General features: G+C 46.8%; 1 protein-coding gene across 2 annotated transcripts; it reads left to right on the top strand.

The window, feature by feature from the left end:
- Nucleotides 1–612: 612 nt before the first annotated feature.
- Nucleotides 613–21,428, top strand: LPCAT3 (lysophosphatidylcholine acyltransferase 3). Of its 2 annotated transcripts, none has more exons than XM_006273400.4 (13): nt 613–776; nt 13,550–13,657; nt 13,769–13,875; nt 14,039–14,132; nt 14,275–14,312; nt 16,692–16,870; nt 17,279–17,387; nt 18,808–18,894; nt 19,269–19,435; nt 19,865–20,012; nt 20,568–20,726; nt 20,835–20,961; nt 21,109–21,428. In XM_006273400.4, the coding sequence occupies exons 1-12, from the start codon at nt 680–682 to the stop codon at nt 20,949–20,951; spliced, it is 1,410 nt and encodes a 469-aa protein (XP_006273462.1). In that variant the 5' UTR covers nt 613–679; the 3' UTR covers nt 20,952–20,961; nt 21,109–21,428. The 2 variants fall into 2 exon arrangements, with proteins under 2 accessions (XP_006273462.1, XP_059576418.1); XM_059720435.1 differs by lacking the exon at nt 613–776 and adding an exon at nt 6,614–6,794.
- The last annotated feature ends 7 nt before the right edge of the window (nt 21,429–21,435 follow it).

The following is a 21,435-nucleotide window of genomic DNA, read 5'->3' as shown; positions in this document are numbered from 1 at the left end:
ATACACCGACGTGTCCAGGGGCGGGGCCTCAAAAGAGGCGATCTGCATATGCAAAGCGGGAGACGTCGGGGGAGCCCCACAGGGCTCTGCCCGCGCCAGCCAGCGCTGCTTCCTCACCAAGAAGGAAAACGCGCCCGAGGACTCCCGAGTGAGAGCGGGCTCATTAGCATGTGATGAATATTCATGAGGCCGGCCCCGCCCACTCCAACGGCGTTCGGAAGTGGCCGATCCGGCGGTTGGTCTCGTGCCGGCATCACCCCGCTCGTGCCCGATAGTAACCCCGACCTCGCTCCCTGCCGCTCCCCCTCCCCTGCCCGGCTCTCTCCTGTCCCGTCGCAACCAATGAGGAGACGGACTCCGCCCCTCGCCCAAACCTCTGCGCCACCCTACCCAATCAGAGCGCGGCCCCCCGAAGCCGCTCGTCCAATCCTTGGCCGAGGCGGAGAGAGCCGTCCCTCCCCCCGATGTGGGCTAACCTTTGCCTTAGTAAGTGTTCGGCCCCGCCCGACTGCCACATTCGAGCCAATGGAAAGCGGTGGAGGGGGCGGGGCAGGGGCGGCACAGCCAATGGCCGCCGAGGAGGGCGTGTCCTCGTGCGGGGGCCGCGGGGGCTGCAGCTGCCGCCGCCGCCGCTGCCGGGTTCTGGTAGCAGCGGCGGCCCGGGCGGCCCGGGTAGAAGATGGCGGTCAAGGGGTCCAGCCTGGGCCTGGCCGCGGTGGCAGAGGCACTGGGCTCCTCCGAGCAGGCGCTGCGCCTCATCGTGTCCATCCTGATGGGTAAGGGCGGGGCTGGGGGCAGAGGGCAGAGGTCAGGGTGCAGAGTGGGGGCAGGGGGCTTGAGCCCCGCCCGCACGTGGCGCTGGGGCAGGCAGCCCTCGGGCCGGGGCAGGCAGCGGGGTCGCAGCTGGCCACTTGCGCACCTGCAGCAGGGTGGGTCAGATGGGTGCTGTGGGCGGGGGCACGTGCCCACGCTGTGCCCTGAGCCTGGGTGCAGGGGGAGGAGCCGGTACCAAGGCTGGGAGCCACTTCTAGCAGGGGCTGGCTGAGGGCAGGAGCAGCTCTGTCCCCCTGCCCAGCTGCCCTGGGCACCTCAGGGACCCGGTGGGCTTGGGGGATGCTCAGAGAAGAGCGGTAGCCAGGAGCTGGAAGTGAGGAGGCAGCTTCTGCTGGCTAAATCGGGTCCAGTCCATTAATTAGTTTTGGCCCACCAGTGTTCTCAGCTCACCAGTAGCCCCCCAGACTCCCATCTGTCTCCCCAGTGGAAATGAGTTAGGGGTGTGTGACAGTAATGCAGGAGCAAGGAGGAGAGAAGGATGGATGGCTGCAGTGGGAGTCAAGGACCTGTGCCTGAACTGGGAAAGGTGAAGCTGTAGGTCCCATCTCCCCCAAGGGAGGAAGAGTTGCGCTGAGTTAGTTTGAATGGAAGCACTAGGTGCCTACGTTTCTAGATGCAAGGCTGAGCAGGGCTATGGTGGATTTAGTGTTCCTGGCTTTTGCTCTGTCCCTGTGTCTTGCAAGCTCTTACGGTCCCTTTTGTTCAGGAAATTAACCTTGTGCATCGAGGGATTTTGAAGTTCCCACAGTCTTTTGCAAGATTTGAGGTCTCGGCATTGCACACAAACCTGTTGTGTCATATTTGCTTCAGTTTCTCTATGAACGCACGTACAGGCTGAATTCACATATTTGTGAGCCTGTATCGTGCATCTCCTCAGAGATGCACACCTACAACGGGCTGTGTAGGGATCTCCCTGCCAAGGTACATCTACCTTAAAAGGGCTGTTTGAAAACAACTTGTTACAACAGTGTTTGCCAGGTAGACTGAAGGAAACCTAAGCACTGACTGGTTAACAGGTGAGCTTCTGCCCTGCAGCAGAATTGCATCACAGAGAAGATATTAATCTTAGCTAGTTAACTAGTGCACCTCTGCAATTCATTTATATGCCTGTCAAAATGTAGCATATTACAAGCTGTACAGTGACTGAGGCTCCCAAGTGTTGATAGGGGACTAAAGAATATATTTTTTGTCCATTAACATTAACTCCTCTTAGTTCCTCTTCATCAACTGCCTCTGAATATCTGTGGTAAGTGTCCTGAAATAAACTTTGATTTTGTAAGCTTGTAACTTTCTTAGTAGTCACATCCATCTATTTTGTGTTTGTTCTCAGTGTTCTCCCACCTGAGTATACATAGAGGGGTGCCATTGCTACCGCCAGTTAGTTTGGCTTAACAAAGTTGCATTAGTTTAACTTGGAAATCAAAAAGACCATGGGTGGGATCTAGCCCACAATGCTGCTTTATCTGGCCCACTGGTCTAGGTAAGACAGGGGTGTGGCTAAGGAGCATGGTCTGCTGCAGAATTTGGAGTCCCTGGATCCTAGTAGAGATTTGTCCTTGCCAGCAGGAGGGTGAGAGAAGGATGTGCTGGCACATCCCTGCTTGCTTTACAGCCACCTTGGCCTGTTGCCACCTCCGTGGCAGGCAGCCACTTGGCCCATAACAGCCATTTGCCCTACCGCCACTGGCCTGCTGCCACCCTAGTGCTGGGCCCTAGGCTGCATCCACTACCCTGGCCTGGATCTGGCTTCACGGTCCAGATCCAGCCTAGGATACTGTTACACACAGCTGGCTCCAAACTGTACTTTAGAGATGGCACAAAACCTATTCTCTGTTAAATGGCATAGAGAATCATAGATTTTACTTTGGAGTTTGGATGCTTCCAGGGTTAGGCAAGAGCTGAGCAGTTTTCGAAATTGAAGTTTTGAACTCGCATACCTAAGACCTTTAGGGGATCTAGCCTCCGTTTAGTGTTTTAGTCTGTTTGTAGACTTGGACAGGTAATGACTCTTTCAATTGCGCTAAGATGACTAAATTGTTAATTCAGGGTAAATGATGTCAGCTGTTACATTCATGATCATTTCAGTGGATGGAGTGACATGTGAATGAAGGATTTGGTAACTGAAAGCTGTTTCAGGGGAAGAAATGTTACTAGAAGAGATACTGGGTTCTTTCCTCTCCTTACCTAAGATACCAGGCTAGATGTCAAATTTGTCTTACTGAATGACAGCAGATAGCTATGAGCAGTCCCTGAAAAGCAGCATGCAGTGCAGCTAGATCTTTTATCACATCCTGTGGTGTACATCTCACAATGTCAGGGGAAGACCAGACCTCAGGGAGAGGACTTCTCCTTTGAAGGAGCCAACTTCTTTCCTGACAAGAACTCCTGCCCACATCAAAGGACATACAGTAGGGTCAGGTGAAGGAAGCCTTGTGTTCTGGAGGTACATGACCAAACCACAGGCTACTGACAGAGTCTTTGCTTTCATTTTTAAAACTATCTGACTGCAGCTAACTTGAAATTATTTCTGAGAGGTGTGACCTATTCTGGCACCCCAGCATGGTGTTAATAACAAGACCCAGTGCATCCTTAGGAAAAGATACTTCATGTGGGACAGGAGGGGAAGAGTGCAATACCTTCTCACTCCCTCCCCTCCCCCCCAACCCCATGCTGTTGCTTTCTAGCTGCCAGGCTAAATACCAGCATTCCCACACTTGCTGCTCCCACTGCTTCTCTACTGAGGTGGCGAAAAAAAAAATCCTGCCAGCACCTGGGGGTTAATATAGGGGCTCCATGCTGCTGTCCTTGTGTCTCTGGGAGAAGAGAAGATTCTCTGCCACCACCATTCTAGGTGGTGCAGGACTGCAGAAGGCCCTGTACAGCTGGCTCCAGCCTGAGTTATTTCCTCTTGAGATATTTCAGTGGAATGAATGATACCAGAAAGTCAAAGGTCCTAACGTGACCTTGTTACTGGAATACGGTGGAGTTAAACAAGGCTAAAGATTTTGAGCACATGTTTTGACCTCAGGAGGCCTGCTTAGCTCCGTGGCAAGAACTTATTATCATTAAATATCTTTTAAACCTTTTATTAAAGATATAGAAGAAAGAAGGAAAAACAGAATTAGAAAAGTAAGATATTATGACCTTCTGGGTAGAATAGAAGCCAACATGGAAAATGCAGGTCTGTGGAAATGCAAATGTGTGGCAGTGAGGTTCAAAGGGAATGGAAGAAAATAGGTATGAGAAGGTAGTTGCGGGGGTAGGGGGAGACAGTGATGGAATGTAGCTGGTAAAATGCAGACAGGTTACCTGGGGTTATAAGATGGCAGGCAGGTTATTATGTGTCATAAATCCAATATCTATATTTAATTCATGATTTTTTGTATCCAGTAGATGCATGAAGTGAAGTTCATAGGCTCGTCTATGAAAGGTGTTTTGTAATCCTCAAAGGGAATTCACAAAAGAGTTTTTGTAGACAAGCCTGTGAACTTCACTTCATAAATCTACTGGATACAAAAAAATCATAGACTAAATACAGGCAGTCCTCAGACTTATGACTTAAGATGTGGTTTTTAGGAAGCAATTAAGTCAAAATGTTGCAGCTCAGAACTGATTTTTCCCATAGGAAACAATGTTATAAATGGGGGATTGGTTCCTGAACCAAGGCCCAATACCTTATTTTCACCAAAAATAATCTAGAATTTTGTACTCAGTGAATTATATAGATGAGTAATATAGCTACATTACTGTATTTATATTGTAAATAGCAATCATATTGATTTGGAAGGACTTCTTTGAGGTGACTTTGCTAGACTTTTTGAAGGGCTCTTGGTTGGAGTCTTCTCAGTAGTCTTGTCTGCTTTCTTAAAGAAAGTGTCCAAGGAAGTTTGGGCAGATGTTCTCCAGGGAGATGGGCGACACAGAAAACTTGTTCACTGGTATGGCATCGCTTTGGATCAAGCGTTGTAAAGTCGAAACTAATGTCAGAAATTTGAAATAGGGTGTCAATTTATAAACATTGTTAGTGCAAAACATTGTAAGTCAAAGACTGCCTGTATAGACATTGGCTTTATGGCACATTATAACCTGTCTGCCATCTGATAACCCCAGGTAACCTGTCTGCATTTTACCAGCTACATTCCATCACCTTCTCCCTCTTTCCTCCCTCCCCTCCCCCCCCACTACCTTCTCATTCCTATTGTCTCCCATTCCTTTTGAACCTCACTGCTACACATTTGCATTTTCACAGACCTGCATTTTGCATGTTGGCTTCTATTCTACCCAGAAGACCATACAAACACCAGCAGACTCTCCCTGTGCCTGAAAAAGGATGTTTGTGCCCAAAAGCTTGCAAAGAACAATTTTTCCAACTATTTCGTTGGTCTAATAAAAGATAGCACATTTACCCAAGGAACCTTGTCTACCTATGTCCTTAGACCAACATGGCTACAACCAACAACCCTAAAGATATTACAACCTTCATTTTTACAATATCTTTTATTAGCTTTCTCTCTGGTACAGTGGTTCTCAATAGGGGTGCATTGATGAAGATTTTCTTGACTGATACAGATAGCTGATTATTAACCAGCTATATTGGCCGATACTAATCCGATAGCCAATTTACAGGAATGTAGCCCAGTATCTTAGAGAGCAGTGCCCTGCAGGTAAGTCTGTGGAGGGGAAGGGGAGGCAGATCAAGGCCACCGTAGTGAGGGAGGGAGTGGGGCTGGGGTTGGGGCAGATGCTGCCCAGCCAGGTCAGTAAATGGAACCCTGGTGCTGGGAGTGGGACAGAGCTGCAGGCGGCTTGTCCAGGGCACTTTGGGGAGGCTTCCTGTTGTGGGCTCCAGCCCAGGGGCCATACCAGCCTCCTCTTGGTGGGGAGGCTGGACTTGGAATGGGTGGACACCAGACAAGCTCAGTTGCGTGGGGTGGGCGGTACCAGCAGTTCTGTGAGGGGTGGCTACAGGGAATTTTGGGGTGGCCCAACCCCACTCCCTCCCTCACTGTGGGGGCCTTAATCTACATCCCCAGTGCCCCTTCTGTCCCCCATGCCCCTTCCCTCCCATAGACTTACCTGCAAGAAGCTGCTCTCCAAGCTTCTAGGCTGCATTCCTGGCTGTGTTCATGCTGAAGTTGCACACATGCATGCAGTATTTATCGTTGGCATTATCAGCTACACCAGCCAAAAAGAACCGATACCCGATAATATTTATTTTCCTTTTATCAGTGCCGATACAATATGTGACCAGTAGTTCTCAACCTGTTCGCCATAGTGGGCCACAATTGCAGCTTGTGTTATATGGGCCACACCCACACAACTTACTTCCTGTGTTTTAAAGGATGTCACGTGGGCCACAGTGGTATGCTGATTAGGCCATGGGTTGAGAACTGCTGCTGTAGTACTATGGATTTCAGTAAGGAAAGACTGTTTTTTATTTTGTTTTTTTACAGTCTTTTAGATTATATCAGTGATGGGGTTATCTGTCCTCTACTGCCTTGCTGATGAAGGGAAGACAGACTGGCATAGAATGCAGTCAGCCACCCAGAGACACAGAGCAACCCTGTAGAATCATCAGGCTGCTTAAAGTATTGTTTTTACTTGCCTTTCTTGTCACTGGCTCATAATGAGATTGTAAAAGAAGTAGTTTTGGCTGGTTAAGCTAGGCTTTTTACACAGGAGGCAAAAGATGATAAAACAAATGTGAAGAAGAAATATGAGACATGAGGGAGGAAGTGACAGAAGGAACTCCCGACTCCAATGGCAGGTAGTGTTCAGGACTTAGTTGGAGCTAATGAAGAAGAATATGTCATCTAAGTTTCTCTTTCTGGCTCTGACTAGTCAGGACATCTCGAGATCAGCACAGCGATGGCACCAACAGCATCACAGTACATCTGGATGTCACCAGAGACGCTTGGTGTGGCACAGCCTAGGGCTAGTTGCCAGCACACCAATTTTAGGTTAGTTTCTGATCTTGTGCTCCTCCTGTGCTCATGTGTCTAATGAATAATGTTTGCATGTAGGCAGCACTCTTCACCAGCAGACAGATTTTTTGGTTGGACAAATCCATTCCTTCTGTCTTTAACTCTTGCTGACTCAGTTGAACTTTGTTATTATGGACAGTTTATATGTCTTGGCACCATCTGCTTCAGTGTCACCATCCTACTATACATCCCTTGCAGAAAGGCTGATCTTGTACTTTAATATTGAATTCCAAAGTTCTTTTAGCCACACAAACCCAAAACATTCTTCTGCCAAAAGTTTATTCTGTGCTGCTAAATCTCCTGTTCAATAGGCTTATTTAGAGCCACAAACCAGATGTGTGTATGGGCCATTTTTCTTCTACTATTTCTCTTTCTGTGCATCCTGGAGTGGAATCACTCTGAACCATAAGCCCTTTTTCTCTCTCTCAAGGATTCAGATGTTGTCACTTCCATCCTTCTGTTAGTCAGCACCTTACATTCTTTTAATTTTTTTGTATTTAAACTAAGTGCATAACTGTAAATGGTAATCCCACAGTGCGTTTCATTTATGTTAAACTAGTCTTGAACTCCCTCATTTCTTAGACTTTAGCATAAAGCTTCAGAGGTGACTCTACTGCTACTTGAATAATCACTTTGTATGAGGGATTAATTATCATAAGTTAATGGTTTACTCAGTCTAGAATGCTGTTATCAAAAGAAATATAAGGCAGTGCATCAAAACTGATTTAAGAAAGGGGGAGAAACTTCCAGTAGTCTGAAAATGTGGGAGAGGCATCTACTGGTATTTCATTTGCAGCTGATCTCCATTGTGAAGTAGCAGGTGTGAATGCTTTTCAGCAGGTTTGTTGTATGTTAATGAACTCATTAATTGAACTTAATTATCTGCAATTCTTTGTGTTTTCAGTATTGAATCTTGAATGTATTTAGTACATATTGGTCATTAGTCAAAACATGCAAACGGCAAAGTGGAATTCTATAAAAAGACCCATTACTGGTAGAAGGAAGAGAGAGTTTGTTCTGCTGTTTTCTAATCACTAGACATCTTGGATCTAACCTAGTGCTTCCGAATTTGATAGCTAAAATTCCAGGCAGTGTTATTTTCCCCATCTCTGCAGGTCTAGTTCTGTGTTTCCCAACCTTTTCCAGCCCAAGGCACACTTGTTAAGGCATTCCCCATCCTCATACCTATTGTAGCTCATTGCCATGGCAAAATTCCATGGCACACCTGTTCGTTTCTGACGGCACACTTTTGTGCCACAGCACACTGGTTAGGAAACTTCGATTTAGTTCATGCTCCACTGTTCTAGATGAAATGGCCATTATCACAGCTCATATTCACTGCGGTAGTCTAAGCATGTGCATAACCCTGATATTGGAACTTCTTTCTAGAACAGGGGTGCTCAACCCTGTGCCCATGGGCCAGATCTGACTTGGGGAGCCTGTGAGGCAACCTATGGGTCCAGAAATTTGGCAGAGGAGGAGCTGCAGCAATTAGCACTGCCACTGCTCCACCACCACATTTCCAAGCCCTGCCTAGCTAGATTGGGCTCTGGTCCCTTTGGCCCTGCACAGCTGGATCAGACCCATGGACTGACCTGGCACTGCTCATCTGGCCCTTGGGACAAAATGTTTTGGCACCACTAGTATAATGGGACAGTAGCATTACCAGAGTTAAGGTTGAAAACAACTTATTAACCACCATTTTCTCTGGGTGAGTCACCATCTGAATTTTAGAACAGTTTATAAAATTACTGTCATGTAGGGCTCTAAAGCAACATTAGCGGTCCAAATCTGAGGTTTGAGCAAGGGTTCCTGAGCCTTTCCTTTCAAAGGTTACATATCATGTGACTTTTTTGCAGAATTTGGACTCGGATTATGACTGATCCTCTCCCAAAAGATGTTGCCCACATGAACGCTCAGCTATGTACAGCTCCCACTGCCAGTTTCAGAAAAGCAGCAATTAAAAGATGGATCTGCAACAGGGCTCAAGCCAAATGCATGTTAGAGAAAGCCACTTGTGTGTGTGTCTGAATTGCAGAATGCTGCACACGGTGTTTGCAGGCAGACTGACAAGAGTTGTTGGGTGGTTCAAGGTGACATTGTGACCATTGAACCTGAATGGCACCACATCCTGCAAGTTCAACTCTTGCACTTGCAGCCTTTTGGGAACGTGCCATATACGTTAGTTACTTTCTGCCTTCATTCTACAGGTGCTCTGTATGAACCTCTACCTTAACAGCAAAATTTCTTCTGTTTAAGAACTGCTTTTTCATATTCTCTTATTGTGCGTACTCTAAATGAATGTTGTTTTCTTGAGGTGGCTGAAAAAGTAATGGATTCATTTTCTGTTTGAAAGCCAAATGTTTCATAGGAATGTGTGTGTATGTCTCTCTCTTTTTACTTTTTCGTTGAATAATTTTGAAAATATCATTTTAGTGCAAATGTTCCAGAAGTTCTCTTTTTTTTAATCAATTCTGAATTGAATTGTGTGATTTCCTTTCCCCCCCAACACACACACACACACACACACACACACACACACACACACACACACAGGCATTTTCATTTTACAGTTAATCTCAGAATTTGGATTTTTGATCTAAATTAGAATTTCCCGTGAAATGGAAATTCCATTTTCCAAGTAACGCTACTATTTTCCTTTACCATGTTTACAGAGGAAGACTCCAAAAAGTTGCAGAAGCAGTAGAATAATATAATCATGTCACATGCTACATGTCCTTATCTTGAACAGTGAAAACCTATGTGATTAAAGTGAAGCAAATAGCTGTGACTCTCTTCAATGTTGGCACGATCAAAAAAATTTCTGATCATCAGCAAATGCACTTATAAGGGACAGCAATTCTATGAACTGGTATAAAGCCAGCATTGACCAGTGTTGTGCTAGGATATTGCAAGCTAAAATAGTAATTTATGGTTTTCCTAGAGAAATAAATGGAGAAAACAAATAACTTGTCTGTAATTATTACAGAATCCACACAAACGAAGAGGCCGTACTAACTGGTTCCCCTTAAAAAACGCACTGGTACAGGGATGTCAGACTCATTAAGCCCCAAGGCTGGATCAGAACTGCAGGGCTCCTTACGGGCTGGATCCAGACCCAGTGGCAGCAGCAGGGCTGTGGTGGTGGTACAGAGGTTACCACAGCCATTGCTCACACCTGTCACTGCTGATATATGTCCCCACCTGGGATCCATAGCTGGGAATTTGGCAGTAGGCCCTGCCCCTGAATTTCCAGCTCATCTAGGACTCCCCTGGCCAGATTAAATGAGTCTACGGGCCATGTTTTTGACACCCCTGTGCTGGTGAAGTCTTCATCATTGACAACTTGCTAAATAAAGGTTGGATGTTTTTCTAATAGCTGTCCTGTAATTCAGCCATGAATTAATGCAGGGAAGTCCAATGGTCTTTTATGCAGGAATTAGGTAAGATAATCACAGTGATCTTTTTTGGGCTTAAAACATATTTAATCAAGTTCCTTGGAAAAAGAGATCCAAAGATAAATGTTAGCTGTTAAGAAAATTCAGTTTCATGGCCCTTTCTTATAATCATAGCCAACAATACTTTTTCTCAAAAACTGTATTAGAGAAATAAAGCAGTGGGGAAAACCATAATAAAGACATGAAGATAATCTGTTAACCCAAAAGACACTTATTTTAGACCTATTTCACACTATTAAACTAGAAATCTGCTGTAACTTTACCTTTAATTGTGGTAGTACATCACATAATACTATTGAGACAGGAGTCCCTGCAGAGTTGGTGGTGCAATTTGGGGGTTCACTTGAATAAGGTAGTCCCAATCTATGGTCTATCACATCATGAACTCTTTTTATTTTTCAGAATGGTCTGAAACCCATGTAAATAATGTGAGTAGCTTTGATAATAATGGTATGTCATCTCATGCCTACGTTTACGCTTCTTGGCATAGATGAGGAGTCATTTGGTTAAGAATTTCCTCAGAAACATCCTAACCAATAGAGATCTGATTTTAACATTTGTATTCATACACATAATTCATGGGCACACTGACAATGTCTTGTAAAATAGCATAACTTAACAGGGACTAGACTAGACTCTGGGGAAGAGGGATAATAAAACCCATTAAGATGAAAAGGAATCATTGTGCTTTTGTCTTCATCCTGTGCTGCAGAAGATTACTTAAGGAGACTTGAGATGACCCCCCTCCCCCCATGAAAAAATTACAAATTTATTATATTATTTTATGTATAGAATCTTATTATTGGAGGTTAGTCTTAAATTCATCCCCCACTGCTGCAGCAGGGAAAGCATTGGCATGTGGGGCAGGCATGGGGGGGGGGGGGAGGAGTCAAATGGCCTAACCCCTTGCCCTTTGCTCCCTGTCTCCACTACCATGCATCTCTCCTGTCACCTGCCTCCCATTGTGTCTGTGCCCCCCAGAACCAGTCTTCCCTTGTGCCTGCACCCTGAAGTACCTGCCCACTCTTCTACTTGCCTCTCTCTACTGCCACTTACCCTCAGTCATGGCTCCAGCAAGCAGTGGTTCTAGCCCCTGCCTGACCAAGTAGCTGTGCTGCGACCACCACAATTGCTGCTGCCTGGCCAGGTGGGGGCCGGAGCTACTATGTGCTCTATGCCTCAGACTGGAGCAGATCTGGAGCTAGAGCTGTGACTGAGAGCAAGTGCTGGGCCTAGGGGAGGAAAAGGTGGCGGGGGGGAAAGCAAGGCAGCACAGGCAGCAAGGAATAGGTGGGGGGGGGGGCAGGGAATGGTAGCAGATCTGAGCACAGGTCAGAGCCACAGCAGTTGCCCACCTCCCCACCTACTACTTGAATCCAAGATGAAGGGCTTTTTTTCCCCCATGTTTGCTACAAGAGCTCAGAAAGGCTCTCACAGATTCAGTAGAACTGTAGAAAAGTAGGGCTGGATGGGATCTCGAGGTCATCTAATCTACCCCCCTGCCCGAGACAGGGTCATCTTTATCCAAACAGTTCCATACAAATTCTTTCCCTGTAGCAGTTGCTCTGGGCTTCAGCAAGGTTGGAAATGGGAACTAGAAGCAAAGGGGTCCTGTCATCCTTGGGCTCTTGACTCTTCTCTTTCTCCTGCTGGCACCTAGGCAATGTAAAGGAGGAGGAAGCTTCTGTATCACTTGCAGATGGAATAAAATCTGAACCAAAGGGGAAGGAAGGTAGTAGATTGGGACAAGATGTCTGGTGATCAAGGAAGTGAAGTGGATGAGGGAGAAAACATCTGATTTCAAGGAGTAGTGGGATTGGTTTGAATTGGAAGGGGACAGAGAGCCCACAGGGTTAAGAATGATGAGACTAGGATTGAGAGTGTAGAAAGGTCAGAAAACTGGGACTGGGACTACTTGAAGGAAGACAGGAGGGAGTTGAGAGTGAGTTAAACTGGGCAGGGAGTTGAGGGGACTGGGGTTAGCTAGTAAGGAGACTGGGAAAAGGTGGGGGTGGGAGACTCAGATTGGATGAGACACCCAGAATAGGAAACTAAGAGTTTGTTTGGGAAGGGAGAGAGATTGGATGAGATTTAAGGTCTGGAGGGTGGGGTGTGAAGTGATTAGCTGAACAAGTATACTAGAATAGGAAACCTGGGGAGCACAGCCTGGAACTGAATAGTCAAGGAGAAGGAACAGGGTTGACACAAGGAGCCAAGGGGGACAGAGCCAGATTTGAGGAGAAGGATCCAGAGCCTGGAATGGAACCCAAAGTGCCTGGCTTACCACAGATTTTTCTGCTACCATCAAATATCTGTGAAACTCTAGTAACGTGTGTATTCTATCTCCCTAAAAGTATGACAACCTGCTAGAGCTATAAAATTGCAGAAATCTGGTTGACTGGAAGAGTCCAAGTCTCTCTCTGTCTTCCTGTTGAAAGATGATAAAGTTACTTAACCAAATAGTTATGTTAGGAAAAATGCAAGATGCTAGCTGCATTGATGTGCGATCTACATTTCTGCACCTCAGGGCACTTAGGGAAGGAGGAACACACAATTCATGGACATGTGACAAATTTGGATTCTTTAACTTGTCCAGCATTATGCAGGAACTCTAGCCATTTCTTCTATTGCAGCACTCGATTGCCTTAAGTATATGGTTGTCCTTTCTCTTCCTTCAGTCATCTAACTTCTTCACTAACTTCTGCAACAAGAAGCATGGGTCGTATAGACCAACAGCTTCCTGAATGACAGCCCTGATGCCCTTGAGCAGCATCTTGTGCACTGAGACAGACAGGGGTCCTATAGGGAAATAGTATATTGTTGCACAATTAAAGACTGTTTCATAATATATGTGTACAAGGGGACTGATTTAAGGCTGCACATGCAACAATATTCTGGCCTTCCTAATTGGTGGGTCTGCATCAGGGTTGTCAAACCACTGCCATCATGGTGACTGCTCCTGTCCTGTGCCCTGGGCCAGATCCTGCTTGCAAGGAGCCACACTGTCCAGATCCAGCTAAGAATTCAAGATCAGTTTGACACCTGTGGTCTACACTTTGACTTAATAATATTCTCTGAATACAGTTTTCTGTGTATATTATAACATACAGAGTAATGCTTCAAGAGGTGGAAAGAACAGCCAAGGATATGTATATGTAGTTACTGACCTCAAAACATTATGGCTTAGAGTTAGAACTACATAACAGATCTTTCTGCTTGTTTGCACTGAGTCATGTTGGCTTTTTTGTTTTTTGTTTTTGTTTCCCTTTTCAGGGTACCCATTTGCCTTGTTCCAGCGCTGTTTCCTCTTCCAGAAGGAGGTCTACCTCATTCACCTGTACAACACACTCACAGGGCTCTCAATTGCCTACTTCAACTTTGGTAAGAGAGACCAGGGGCAAAAGGGGGGAGAAAGAGACTATGGAGACCAGAATTTCCTTCAATGGGAAAGGACCTGCTATGATTTAATTTCTGGTTCATTTCTCTGTATAGGGGCACAGTTCTTTCACTCCCTGTTATGTGTCCTGATCCAGTTCCTCATACTGAGACTTATGGGTCGCACAGTCACTGCCGTCTGCACCACATTTTGCTTTCAGATGGTAAATCTTTCTTTTCTGCATCCATCTAAGGGAGGAAGCCTGCTGTTGCTCAGTTCTTCACTTCCCAGCAGTAATTGGGAGTGAGAGGAGTGATTGGGAGTGACAGAGCAAACTCTGCAGGAGGAGGCAGAGCCTGAGTAATCCATACCTTGGTCTCTTTCAGACATACCTTATGGCTGGCTATTACTTCACAGCCACAGAGCATTACGACATCAAGTGGACCATGCCACACTGTGTCTTGACTCTCAAACTGATTGGTGAGTGATGCATGACTTTTCTGCCATCCCCACAAACTGAATTCAAGCCCTGGCCTGAAGTGAGGGTGCCAGAATCCATGATGTTCAACTCCACATGTCCAACAGGTGTCTTGACATAATTTTTCTCTCTTCCTTTATTTAGGTTTAGCCATCGATTATTATGATGGAGGACAAGTTGTGGTGAGTGAAGCACCATCTTTCCTTCCTTTCCTTTCCTGTGAGCTGGAGGCCAGTTAAGTGAGCCTCTGACAAGAGATGGTATATGCTAAATCCGTAGCTCAGCAAAGCCATAACTGTGAGGGAGGCATCTGCAAGTGTCTGAAGGGAATTGTTTTGCAGGTTTTGCCTGTGAACACTAGGAATTACAGATGGGAAAAGCTCCTTAACTTTGGAAGCTGAACTAGTATCTTACTCTCTTCCTTGCAAACCCTATAAAATCCATTCCTCAGGAGTCCTGGTTCCCAGCATAACAGAGCCCTTCCCTTTTGGAAATTACTGCTCAGGCTTGCAGACCGCTTAGCATTGGTTTGGTCTCGTATGCAATCTCTCTGATTTTTCCTTCCTTAGTCATAGGAGTACCTTTCCCTGCAAATCCTCTCCCTTTGCTTCTTATCTAGGGTGGTGTTAGCAGAACCCTAACAGCAAAGTAGCAGTCATCCCAGAGCTCAGTGTGGGAAAGACTGCCTATCAATGAAGGAAGAGAGATTAGACTCTTTATTGCAATATCCTAATCCTACCCTAGCGTATCGCCTCCACAGATCCCATTCTAGGCATTGCCCTGCCATCAGCATCCACGCAATCATTAGTGATTAAAAGAGAACAAAGTACAATTATATTTCCGAAGGTAAAGTTAATTGCACGTGAATTGTGCAGTGAAATTGTGCAAGGAAACATTCGCATCCTAGCCCTTAGGACTTATAGAAGCTTGGGTGTGTGCATGCCACTGCATGGGGCTCAGAAAGTAGGCTGCAAGCTCTACTGCACTTAGTACACTGAAGGGGGTGGATGTGGCATGCCCTTTGTTCAGGTATTACCTGAGAATGTGAATCCCCATGAGAGGTCTCAAGTGAGGACCATGTTGTTATGGGGGTGGGGAGGGCAAGGGCTTGGATCTGAAACCAGTAAACTAGATAGTCCCCTAAATGTAAAAGTTAAAATTTCCAGTGGTAAAGGTGACAGATTGTGAATGCTGAGCCTAGATCAGGAACGGACAAATTATGGCCTGTGGGCCAGATCTGGCCTGCCATGTACTTTTCATCCAGTCTGCGGCACGCACCGCGCGCACCCCCCCCCCCCCCCAACAAGTTGTGCCGCACCCAGCCCTTCCACCCACAAGAGTGGGAGCAAGGCACCTATACCCACCCCCAACATACCCTATTATGCCGCACTCCCACCTTCATGGGCAGAAGGGGCCCGGCCCTGCTAGCACGGGGTGGGGCTGCTGCTGCTGGCTTCCCTGGCACTCCGTTCCCTCCGGGCAGCAGGTAGGGGGTGGGGCAGCAGCTGGGCCAGAGCGCAGTGTGTGGGACTGGCTGCAGCGTGGAGCTCAGGGGAGCAGGGTGTGGGGGAGAAGGCGTATGGGAACACTCCCTGCCATGGCAACTCTGGCAGGCAGCGCGGGGGCACTCTGCTTGGTGCTGGTGCATGGCTCCAGCCTGCACTGTGAGGAGCGCAGCCCCCACTGGGCAGTTTGCCCTGCGAGTGTGGGGAGTGCCAGGGAAACACAGGAGGGAAGCCCCAGGCACTGGAGCCGGCTTGGGCAGGAAAAGCAGCCAGCTCCAGCGCCTAGGGCTTCCCTCCTATGCCCCATGAGTGCTGGGGAATTAAGTGGCCTGACAGGGACTGCACTCCTTTGCAACATGCAGCGCTGGCCAGAGCCAGGCACCAGCATCCCCGCCTGCTGCTGCGCCATGTCAGAGAGTGTGTGGGGGGGGTCCCTACACCCCTCCCATCCTGCCTCACACCCCACAAACTACACACACACACACAGATGCTCACGCTTCACCCCGCCCTTGTGCTGCCTGCATTGATTGCAGGAGAGGTCAGTGTGTTCCAGAGGCACACATCCATACCCCTTCACAAACACCCCCATACCCTATCATAAACACCCCCCCCACCCCACCATAAGCACCCCCTCCACACTATATAAAAAGCTAAGAATTAATTTTGAGTTGTTATGCAATCACCTCTATACATAATACACAAACACAAATCATGACAAAAATATTTTTTGTAATAAAATTAAAATCCATTGTAGTAGGTGTTTGACTTTTAATGTATGGTTTGGTTTTTTTTTCTAGTTCTAAGGTGGCAACCACCCTCCCAAAAGGAGTATTTCCAGGGGGCAAGGGAAGGGACTTCTGGTGGCAAAGGTCAGGGGTTAGGGACCGGACTTCTGGTCCCAAGTTGGTGGCTAAGGGGCAGGGCTATGCTTGCGGCCCTCAGCAGCTCACCAAACCTCCTTAAATGGCCCTCGAGCCAAAATGATTGCCTGCCCCTGGCCTAGAGCTGTTCTGGGGTCCCTTCAAGGTCACATTAACTCCTCTCATTTTGATATAGGAGGTCCTGACCCCAGAGCAGCAGCGATTTGCCGTCCGGGGAGTTCCTACCTTATTGGAGGTCTCGGGCTTCTCCTATTTCTATGGTGCCTTCATGGTGGGGCCCCAGTTCTCCATGACAGACTATCAGAAACTGGCAAGGGGTGAGATGACTGATGTTCCAAGCCAGAGACCCAACAGGTAACAAGAACCACCCTGGCACCCTCTCTCCTGAAATGCTAGAACACTCTTTAACAAGGCATGCAACACATTTCCTAGCACATGTTGCTATCCAGCGCCATGTGGGAGCACTGGGCTTAATGGTAATTTAGAGGGGGAGGCAGTCTTTAAAGAGCAGACCAGGAACTCATCATGTTACCTGCTAGCATTTTCCTGGGACATCACTTATTCTGCAAAGCTCATCCCATAGCTGGTGGGATACCAATTTACCAATGGATGCAGCAGCTGCACTGGACACCATTTCTTTCACCTGCCCATCCCAGCACTTGTCTTCACTTCTGCTTTTAAATGTTTCTGTTTTGGGGTCTGGTGTCTTTCTCCAGTGTACTTGTACCCATTGACCCTCCACTTTTTTTTCCTCCCTCCCAGCTTTGTGCCTGCTCTCAAGCGCCTGACCTTGGGCCTCATCTTTCTGGTAATCTACACCCTGTTGAGCCCATATGTTTCTGACGAATACTTTCTCTCTGATAAATTCCTGGTAAGTGGCTAACCTTGGTAATTAGAGCTGTAGACGCTAATCTGCTCCTTTAGAGGGCACTTGCTACACAAAACAGGAAGATTAAACTGAATGAAAACATTTTTTTGAGATTACCTGTAATTGGTCCCGAATGTAAAACTAGGCATTCTTAAACATATAGTATTAATGCAGTTCTTACTGCAGGTATTGTGGACTGCATCTAATTAAAAGCAGCAGTATATCCGATTACAAATTGAACCAGAATTCTAGGAATAGAATGATAATTGTAGAACAACCCTATTAGTGTTGCTGTCGGAACCGTAGCATTTGCATTTCTTGATCCTTTAATGGTACCAGTCTTTAATCATTACTATAACAAAGTTCTTTGCATATCATTTCTTAGGTTTTGTTGGAAGTATGGAAGTCACAAAGATATCATGGACCCTTCATAAACCAAAATGTCCCCAGTGCCAGCATTCATTCAGGAACCTGCCTCTGTCATATTACTTCAACCTTACCCAGCAAAATCAGCTGGCTGTGCAGATCTACTCATTTTTGCTGGAGACTGATCTAAATATTTGAGATCCTTAGAAAAAAGGGCGATTTTACATTACCATGAGCAAATGTGTACTTAAGATTTTTATTTCTAGAATTTAGCCCAAAGTCTTTCCAGAATAGCTATTATGTTAGTGCATATGGGGGTTTGTGGCTTTACAGCAGTCGGATTACATTAGGTCCGTGGTGCTCAACCTTTTGGCTCCACAGGCCAGATGAGTAGTGTGGGGCTGGTCTTGCAGATTGGGCCCTGGGTCTTGGCACCACCCACATGTGCACTGGGAATGGGTCTCAGATCCTGGGCCAGCTGCTCCTGCTCCCTGTGCTCAGGCAGTGGTTCCCAAGGGCCCAGCACCATCCATCCTGCCTCCCACACACTGGGATTGAGGACTGGGAGCTCAGCACCATCCCCTGTGTGCCAGGATTGGGTCCCAGAGGCCTGCCCTTTTTTGGCCCCAACATATTGCAATTGAATCCTGGTGGCCCGGTGCTACCCTCTGCTGGTCCACCACACCAGGATTGGGCCCTGGGTCCTGGTGCTGCCTCCACCCAGCCCTGCAAGCTGGGATCAGGCATCAAATCCAGCACATTGGGCTCAGGGCTCCCCATAGTTCCAGAGATTTTAGAAACAGGAGCAGTGGCACTACTCCCCCACCGCCAAATTTCCAGACCTGTGGGGAGCTCTGCAGGCCGAATGACACTGTGCCACGGGCTGGAGGTTGAGTGCCCCTGCATTAGATTGCAGCAGCTATATTAGCTGTCTCCCTTAACTTTTAGAGCAGCTAGTATAAAAGAGATCCTATCCACTCAAGTCTAATAATGCCATTTCTCACTCAACTCTCAACTCTTTTTTTTCTTCTCATGGGTTCTTTCTAATTCTCTGCAGGAGCAGTCTTTCTGGTTCCGTTGCTTTTACATGTTGGTCTGGGGCAAAGTGGTACTCTATAAATATGTCACCTGCTGGCTTGTCACGGTGAGTGTGGAAGGCAGATGTACTCTGTAAAAATCTACCCTGTTAAGATGCAACACAGATGCATTGAAGTTTGAGCCCCTGCAGCTGCTTAGCTCTGCCCTCTTCCACTAGGGCGGCCATGATGCTGAGGGGAGGGAGTCATGTAGTATCTGGACAAAGAATGGATGCTAGCCAGTGGCTACTCAGTTCTGCTGTTACTAGCAAGCAGGGAAGTTGCTGGTAGCTGTTTGGTTGTGCCACTGGAGGAGCAATTGCTTGGTCTCGTATGCAATCTGGTCTCGTATGCTTGGTCTCATATGCAATCTGGCAATTGCTTAACCTTGGCCTCTCTAGGAAGGGGTGCTGCTTTTCCCTTATCATGTGGTTTGTCACAGGAAGGTGTTTGCATCCTCATTGGTCTTGGATACAATGGGCAGGACGAGAATGGAAAGCCAAAGTGGGATGCCTGTGCCAATATGAAGGTCTGGTTATATGAAACAACGCCCTTGTTTACAGGGACGATCGCATCCTTCAACATCAACACCAATGCCTGGGTGGCCCGGTGAGCAGGGGAGATAGATCGTTTCATATAGTGTCATCTCAACCCAGACCCAGCCAGAGTTGCAAATGGGATGTGGGGCTTGATGGGCTCCCTGGCTGGGACAGGGATGTTAAAATGGAGTGAACAGCTTTCAGTCTTGTGTGCATTAAGTAGTCCCATTGAAATTGCTTGGTGGTTTGAGACAGCTTTTAGCTGGACAAAAGCTTGGTCATGCTGCTACTAAGCAGGCATTGCCAGCAAACCAAACTCTCCCCAACAGTCAGGATTCCATCATGTTGGGGGTATTGTAGATTGGCAGCATTTGTCCTATTCCACTGGCCATAGGTTACTAAGAGGCATTCAGTCTCCTATGCTGTATGTCTCCAGCCTGGAAAGGGGAGGGTAACTAACCAGTTAGAATTGCACTGAGTTGTTGCATCTCTGATCCAGCTACATCTTCAAGCGGCTGAAGTTCCTTGGCAACAAGCTACTGTCACAGGCACTAGCTTTGTTTTTCCTGGCTATTTGGCATGGATTGCATTCTGGCTACCTGGTGTGCTTCCAAATGGAGCTCCTTATAGTCATTGTTGAAAAACAGGTGAGTTCTGTCTGGTGTATTAGAAGGGGAGAGCCTACCATAGCCAAATTCCTGTGGGCTCTCGTTACTCCTAAGTCTGCAGCAGCATGTAGAAACTGCCACAGGGGAGGGTTTACAAGAATCAACTGCAAAACTGATCTGTCCTATGAGCTTTTGGCATATAGGCTGGTGCATGTAAGCACTTAGTAAACTCTTGAGTTTCTGTATCAGTTATCTGTCACTACCATACAAACTGGCAGAGGAATGCTAGTGCTTGAGGAAATGGCAGTTGAAGCTCTTAGTAACTGGAAAGCTGGCAAGACAAGCACACAAGCTTGATGCTTCTGCTAAAACTTAGTATAAAAGCCATAGTTTAAATGATGAAATTTAGTTCCAGCAGACTTAACAATAAAATTCTGCTGAGCTGGATAGAGCATTTCACTCCCTTCAGATGTATTTGAGAACTTCAGTAGAGTCTAATTCAATAATCATAGAATGCAAACAGCCTTGCATAGGTTGCCCCAGGAGGTCTCGTTATAGGTGGGGGATTCCAGTGGCCAATTTCTGTTTTTTCAGGTTGTCAGTCTGGTGCGCAACAGCCCTGCACTGAGCACTTTGGCCTCCATCACTGTCCTGAAGCCTGTCTTCTACGTGCTGCAGCAGACTAACCACTGGATGTTCATGGGTTACTCCCTAGTGTCATTTTGCCTTTTCACTTGGGACAAGTGGCTGAAGGTACACAAGAGTTTTGAAATGACTCCCTTTTTCTCCCCCTCCCCCCACTGCATTCTAACTTGAAGGTACAGCAAGCAGAAGGTTTTAATATGATTTTCTTCTCTACAGGTTTACAGCTCAGTTTATTTCATAGGCCATGTGCTGTTCCTCACCTTACTGTTTGGGTTGCCTTACATCCACAGAATGCTTGTGCCACGGAAAGAAAAGCTAAAGAAAGCAGAGTAACAGCCAGAAGGTGAGATTGAAGGCCATCTATCTAACACCTTGAAAGGAGCTCAAGGCTAGAATAACAGGAGAGCAAGGCTGTAATCAGGATTGAGATAATTAGCGCTTTTAGCTGGAAATTGCTTTGTTTTTAATCCTGACTCATTATCTCTTCCAGATTGTACCGCGTGTGCATTTGTCACAGGGGTGTTTGGAGTCCTTGCCTGCCAAGTTTGCTGTGTTGAAGTCCAACCCTTCTTTCAAAGTGAGGAGGGGGAAGAGAGAGCACAGGGTCAGAGATCCAAGAATGAGGGATACAGGAGAAAACCTCCCTGCAGTACCCCCATGCTACATGTTGCCTTATCTCTCTACTGCCCTCTGGTGGACACTCCCGTTCAGATGATTGTAAAGCACTCAACACAGCCCCTACATGGGAATGGAGCCACATCCTGACTTTTCTACGTTTCAGTTATGCCAGATAAAAAAAATCTGTTTTTATTCGCTC

This window comes from Alligator mississippiensis, chromosome 1, assembly GCF_030867095.1.
Source record: "Alligator mississippiensis isolate rAllMis1 chromosome 1, rAllMis1, whole genome shotgun sequence".
NCBI lineage: Eukaryota > Metazoa > Chordata > Crocodylia > Alligatoridae > Alligator > Alligator mississippiensis.
This window is presented reverse-complemented; position numbering and strand designations above follow the sequence as displayed.